The 7,082-nt window shown below is 38.0% G+C and overlaps 1 protein-coding gene across 1 annotated transcript; it reads left to right on the top strand.

The window, feature by feature from the left end:
- Positions 1-1,896: 1,896 nt before the first annotated feature.
- On the top strand, positions 1,897-6,841 carry LOC149556396 (uncharacterized). The gene is made up of 2 exons (XM_089830684.1): positions 1,897-4,980; positions 5,951-6,841. The coding sequence occupies exons 1-2, from the start codon at positions 2,364-2,366 to the stop codon at positions 6,325-6,327; spliced, it is 2,994 nt and encodes a 997-aa protein (XP_089686810.1). The 5' UTR covers positions 1,897-2,363; the 3' UTR covers positions 6,328-6,841.
- The last annotated feature ends 241 nt before the right edge of the window (positions 6,842-7,082 follow it).

The raw sequence follows: 7,082 nt of genomic DNA on the forward strand, positions 1-7,082 counted from the left end.
CTAAATATGCTTTTGAGTGTTTACTCCTCGATTATAGTGGTTCTGGTTCTCCTTGGTGTGGAGGTTCTAACCCTACTTTGCATTCTAAATTGGCTAATTGGCCTTGTGATTTTGGACGACTGTTTGCCAGTTTCGTATGATGTTGTCCTTGTATTGTACTACCTCTTTGCATATTATCGTATGATATTGGACACATATCGTATTGGTTCTTTAAGGTTATTGTACGATACTAAACAAGTATTATACTAGTAGTTTGAATATTATTGTACGATACTAGACAAGTATTGCACTGGTATTATCAAGTCTATCGTATGGCCATAGTAGGAAGTATCATATCGGACTTGTTGGAAGACCTACTCGGCCAAACATCAAACACTTTTTGACTTGTCTAGTATGTTTTGGAAGGTGATTTGCGTACCCTTTTGGGAGTTCTTTCTCCTTGTATCTTGACCCTTTAGTTTTGGGGTATATAAAATATATCATTTTAAGTATTCTTTAAGATATATTTTATATATGCGACAATTCATTTAAAATAGGTTCCAACCTCTAGGAGTTAAGATAAAGATTCTAGAATATTTCAGGCCTTTAGGGTTTCAAACTTAGTCAAATTTCAAGGCTTTCGAATTTCAGACTTAGCCAAATTTTAAGGTTCAACATTTTTCTTTGAGCATGGTGTCAAGTAGATGAGTGATTGTAACCTTGAACCGTCATGTTGTGCATAACTGTTTGAGGCTCTCTACTTATTATTCTTGATTATGTTATGGTTGGTTGGAAATGGACATGTTTGTTTAACTAGGAACTTTTACTTTGGGTATCCCTTTGGATATTCTCATGATTCGTGTGATCTTGGATTCTTAGCTGGTAAGTCGTGATGCTTGGAGATCTTTGGCATTTAATTTATGTTAGTCTTTTGTTGCTTCCAGATGTAAGTTATGTTGTTATTGTATCTTACCTTTAATAATTATATTAGCCTTTGTTTATTCTTGTTCCAAGGATCTTCGACAATACAATTATAATTAGTAATTTTTGTCCCGAGGCTTAATGGTTACATGTGCAAATTAGATGTGTATGGAATAGTTAAAGTTATTAAATAAAATTAAAGATTTAGAACAAAAACCCTTTGAAAGAAGATTGAAAATCGGTACATGAAATAGTCAAACTAGAGGTATTTCTCTATTGACCCTATGATGCAAGCTAAACAAAGATGTAAAAGTTATTAATTTAAACTTCGACCTATCTATCTATATAAAACATACCTTTAACATTATACTAATAAATTTATTTATTTATTTCAAATATATAATCCAAAAGAAAGACTTCTTGTCTAACACACAAACAATTCAAATTAGTTCAAACAAATACATTATATTAAAAATTCAAACAAATTACGTGGTCATCTCAAATTGCCCACTAATGAGATTTTATCTACCTACAAGCCACTCAAATCAAACATGAATGCATATCTACCTCATATCAATCATCGTTATCTCTTTTATACATCAATAATTACTAATATGTCTACATGAGTGACATTCACATTCTCTAGTATTATCAATTCCCACCATCAATTGACAATAATTACCCACAACATTCGTTGAAGATAAGCCAGTATTGATCAAGACGAGATAGGTCCTATACACATGATTGCTACCTCTATTTTGTTCTACATGCTCAATTTCTCAAAATTAATCCATAATCACTAATTAAAAAATATTAATTCTCTATCCCAACATTTATTGGCTATGGTAAACTACATTTGATAGGATGAATCAGCTTCCAAGTCCAACCCAAAACCAATGAGAACCAAATCCAGAATCCATATGGACTCTGCTACTCATATGGGTTCTATGAAATTAGATAGATATATTAACAAAACAAGTGTTAATTCACTCAAACATGGTTACGCTGAACCTTTCAGAGCACCGTCTGTGACAGGGATATGGCTGTTGTCAGATTTGCACAAAATTGCAAAAAGATTAATCGCAGAGTATGAAGGTGTCAATATCAAAGACTCAGTTGTTGACATCAATGCATCCAAGAAGAGGATTTGCACATCTCCTTGAGGCTCAAAACCCTCGCGTCAGCGTATAGGGTTTGAATAGAAAACCCTAAAGACCTATTCACAGACAAGTTCACACTATCATTGCCAATGTCTTGTACGCATTAGTCAATAGCACTGCTGACAAAGTGAGTTGTTGGTCAAAAATGTCGGTAAGTGCTCTCCAATCCTCACACCGCATTAGACTGCAGAAGAATGATTACCAGGGAAAAATGAAATCCTCCTCAAAATATGAAACCCTCCTCAAATTCTCCTATAAATTTTTCCTTTTCAGTGCCATCGGCAAATTTTGCACAATACCGTCATGGAAAGGCCTTCCATGGTTTCCTTTTTAGAGCTCTCAGTCTCTTATCTCGCTCTCTTTCTGTTCTTCCTCGTCACGACTAATGAAGCTGCTGAACATGAACATTCCGTCCCAGACCTGGTGTACTTAATGGCCATTAAAGAGAATCTCACAGATCCCTTCCAAAACCTCCATAACTGGAACAGTAACGATTCTCCATGCTCTTTTAATGGAGTTAAATGTGACAGCAACAAGACCTTTGTCATGGAGCTTGATCTAGGGAACTTAAGCCTTGGAGGGTCATTTCCAATGGCTGTTTGCGGCCTCCAAAATATTACATTCCTATCGCTGGGGTACAATTCAATCGTGGGGGAATTGCCCAAGGATCTAACTAGTTGTAGCAAACTGAGGCATCTGAACTTGTCTCAAAATCTTCTTCAAGGCGCCCTTCCTGATTTCATCTCAGAGCTATCAAGTCTCGAAGTGCTGGATTTGTCGGGCAACAATTTTTCTGGCCCAGTTCCTTCGGCTTTTGCTCGATTGGGAAAACTGCAGACGCTTGATCTTTACTACAATCTTTTGGGAGGAACTATTCCTGGATTTCTGGGAAATTTGACAAACTTGGTAAATCTAAGATTGACCTATAATCCTTTTGATAGTGGTTTTATTCCACTAGAGATTGGAAACATGACAAAGCTGCAGCAGATATGGCTAAGCGAGTGTAATCTGATAGGGGAAATTCCAGATTCCGTTGGTAGATTATCAGAACTTCAGCAATTGGATGTTTCTCAAAATAATCTAACGGGGCCTTGGCCTCGGTGGACTAGCAATCTTGTGAAACTGGAAAGTTTGCAGATGCACACAAATAGACTCAGAGGTGAGATTCCGGCAGATATTGGCAAGATGACGTCCTTAAAATTGCTAGATGTTTCCGGCAATATGCTTTCTGGATCACTTCCGGACAGTTTAGGGAATTTAGGTAAGTTGACATCTTTGCACCTAATGGATAATTTATTCACTGGGGAGATTCCTGCCAGTCTTGCAAATTTAACTAAGCTAAGGGATTTGTCATTGTTTAAGAATTCTCTCCTTGGAGAAATTCCTCAGAATCTTGGTAGAAATACTCAGTTGGAGATTTTTGACTTATCAAATAATCGATTAAGAGGCCCATTACCATCACAACTTTGCAATGGGGGGAAACTGTCCGTTTTGAATGTTTTCAATAATATGATCAATGGAAACATATCAGAATATGAGAATTGCACAACACTTGTTAGGCTTCGACTTGCAAATAATCAGCTCAGTGGAGAAGTTCCAAAATCTTTATGGGGGTTTCCTGGACTTGAATTGCTGGAACTCAGTACTAATAGATTTGAAGGAAACGTTGCCAGAGAAATTAGGAGTGCTAAGTCCCTTTCAAAATTGGCAATCGATGGCAATGAATTCTCAGGTGAGCTTCCAATTGAGATTGGTATGCTTAGTACCTTGTCATTTTTAAATGCAAGCTATAATAATTTTTCTGGAAGACTGCCAAATATATTTGATGGATTGCAACAACTTGAGAGACTGGATCTAGCACAAAACTCACTTTCAGGAGCAATTTTTCCTTCAATTGGATCTGTGGGGACTCTTGCACTGATTAATCTGAAGGGAAATTATTTTTCTGGTGAAATTCCTAATCAGATTGGTAATCTACAAAGCCTAACATACCTTGACCTATCAGAGAATCATCTTACTAAGAAAGTCCCTGCATCCTTAGCAAATCTTCATTTGATTGTCTTCAATGTGTCAAGCAATAATCTCTCTGGGCTAGTTCCCAGTGGCCTGATTCGGTACAAGCGAGCTTTTTTGGGAAACCCTAGGCTATGTGGTGATGGCTTTGCAGACATTAATCCATGTGCTTCTAAAAGAGGGTATTTGAAAATAGTGGTCCTTTGTGTTTGCTTTTCAACGGCAGCCATAGTTTTGGTTGTGGGATTGTGGTGTTTCTACAAAAGCTGTTCCAACATTCATCCCACGGTGATGAATAAGAGCACAATCGATTTTTGCCCTTCCAAGGTTGTGTCCTTTCGAAGGCTGGTTTTTCATGAGCATGAAATTGTGAACTCCCTGAGTGAGGCCAACGTTATTGGCACTGGTGGAGCTGGAAAAGTGTATAAGATAAATCTGGATAATGGTGAGACGGTGGCCGTTAAGAGGCTTCCCGGCAGTACAAGAACAGTGAACTCAGAGTATGACGGTGGATTCAAAGCAGAAATTGAGACTTTGGGCATAATCCGGCACAAGAACATAGTTAAGCTCTGGGGTGGTATCTCTCTGCAAGATTCAAACCTGCTAATCTATGAATACATGCCCAATGGAAGCATCGGAAATATGCTTCATGAACAGAAACCGTGTAGCCTTGACTGGCCTACAAGGTACATGATTGCTCTAGATTCAGCTCAAGGCCTTGCTTATCTTCATTATGATTGCAACCCTCCTATCATTCATTGTGACATAAAATCAAACAATATATTGCTGGATGAGGAGCTTCGTGCTCGTGTGGCTGATTTTGGCTTGGCTAAGATCTTGAGAAAATGCAATAAAGGGTATGAGACCGTGTTTGCAGTTGCAGGGTCTTACGGGTACTTTGCACCAGGTAAGCAGAACTAAGCAAGCTTGATTTATTTTCTGTTTTCCATCTGCTCATAATGACATAATCTCAAGAACTTTCACTCTGCATTGCATGAGACCATAGCTAGGTTTGTCAGGAAAACTAGCAGTAACCCAGTAAGGCGTGTATATTGAGATGAGACCAGTATATCCCTGAACATAATATCAACCATTTACAGTATCACATTGAAATGTTAAGTTGTCATTGCCAGCGTCACAACTTGAATGGAGTAGGTCTTATTGGAAGCCTTTGCAGTCGCACCAAAAGCTTGAACTGTTAATGTCCACACGAATGTCAAAGGAGGTGCTGATCACCAAGTCAACTATCTCAACAAGCTCCTCCTCAGCATTGACTGAGACTTCAGCAGGTGCTGATCACCAAGTCAACAATCTCATCAATCTCCTCCTCAGCACCAACGGAGCCTTCAGCACCCACTGAAGGAAGACTCGAAACCATGACCCAAACCTCTGATACCACTTGTTGGAAGCATTTGTCGTTCCACCAAAAGCTCAAACTGCTAATGCATAATACAAATGCCAGATTTACCCCAATCCACGGCATGTAATACCACTTGTTGGAAGCATTTGCCATTGCACCAAAAGCTCGTACTTTTAATAGCCAATACAAATGCCAGATTCACTCTGATCCATGATGCAAATCTCAAAGGAGGTGCCGACCTCGAAGTCAACAATCTCAATGGGTCTACCTTTTCTAAAATGCACAGCTGTAGGTCACACAGGTTTTTGAAAGAGAAAATGTTGAATCTTGCAACACTCTTCCAGAGACATCTTGAGTGCCACTATAAAATGCACAAGTAGCATAGCAAAAGAGCAGCCCCTTTGGTTGAGGAGCATAACGTGAAGACTTCTTAAAGACATTGTTTGAGTTTTTCCTGATCATTAGTTCTGTTAATACAAACTTGTCATTAATCATTCATGTTGCTCTCGTTTTGCAGAGGTTTCCTACTCACCGAGGGTTACAGCAAAGAATGATGTGTATAGCTTTGGAGTGGTGCTGTTGGAACTGGTGACTTCTAAGCGGCCAGTTGATCCATCTTATGGTGAAGGTGCCAACATTGTCAAATGGGTTAACAGGATGCTTGACAAGGAAAATGGTTTAGAAGAGATTCTAGATCATCAAATATCTGAGATTTATCAGGATTCAGTTCAGGCTGTACTTAGAATTGCTCTTGATTGTACCAATTCTTTGCCTTTCAATAGGCCTAATATGAGACATGTCGTTTGGATGTTGCAGTCTGCAAATCCAAATGGTAAATCAAGCATATCAACAAGCGAGCAGGAAGGCAATGAGACTGATACTATTCATCTATAGTATCTCGAAGGATTCAATAAATCAGACGGTTTAACGAAGATAAGTAGGTTTGCATACAAGCTGAAGCAGGGTCATAGATGCAGAGCTTGTTGATGAAATAAGCAAAGTTTTACCATTATTCTGATTATTTGGTATGTTGCGTTCCATCAATTTGAGCGTTATGTTCATGTTTCTGCAGCATAGGTTATACATATATTAAAATTTCCCTGTTGCAAACTACAAATTAGGTTTTAGGTCTCAGTGAGCTCATATCTTGTTTAATTAAACTTAAAATTTGGAATGATGTAAACGCTGTTTGATGGGTTATCATGACTTACTCCAAATCTTGAACTTAATATCGACAGTAGAATTTTATGACCTATCTTCCACTACAGGTTCAGACGAAATACTGAAGCTTTGCCGTCTACCCAGTCAGTCTGTTTTAACTTGGTAGGCATTTCCTTGAATTACGATTGTAAATTTACCCGTTTTCATGAAACGAAAGACAATAGTGCGGTTTTGCTCCATCGTAAAACTTGCTGCAGAATCTCTACACTGCAATCTTAGTCTTTTGATTGAAAATATTTGTATGATTGGTATATAAAAAAAAACTTTTCACAAACATTGTCTTTTTGTCAGAATATCCTACATTGTCAACGAAAATCAATATTTGGGAAGACGTTTTAAACTGTGATTTATTTTGAACTCTATTTAAAATTAATTTTGCAGAAATTCACGGGGTGCATAGATAGCTCCGAGGGCAGATATAACTATAC

Source organism: Cupressus sempervirens, chromosome 5 (genome assembly GCF_028749045.1).
Source record: "Cupressus sempervirens isolate cs-2001-9-10 chromosome 5, ASM2874904v1, whole genome shotgun sequence".
In the NCBI taxonomy this organism is placed as follows: domain Eukaryota; kingdom Viridiplantae; phylum Streptophyta; class Pinopsida; order Cupressales; family Cupressaceae; genus Cupressus; species Cupressus sempervirens.

What these genes read in the sequence shown, in the direction of transcription:
- LOC149556396 (XM_089830684.1), top strand. Translation starts at nt 2,364, where the DNA reads ATGGAAAGGCCTTCCATGGTTTCCTTTTTAGAGCTCTCAGTCTCTTAT. An exon ending in TTACGGGTACTTTGCACCAG is followed by an intron (nt 4,981 to 5,950) that starts GTAAGCAGAACT and finishes CTCGTTTTGCAG; the next exon opens with AGGTTTCCTACTCACCGAGG.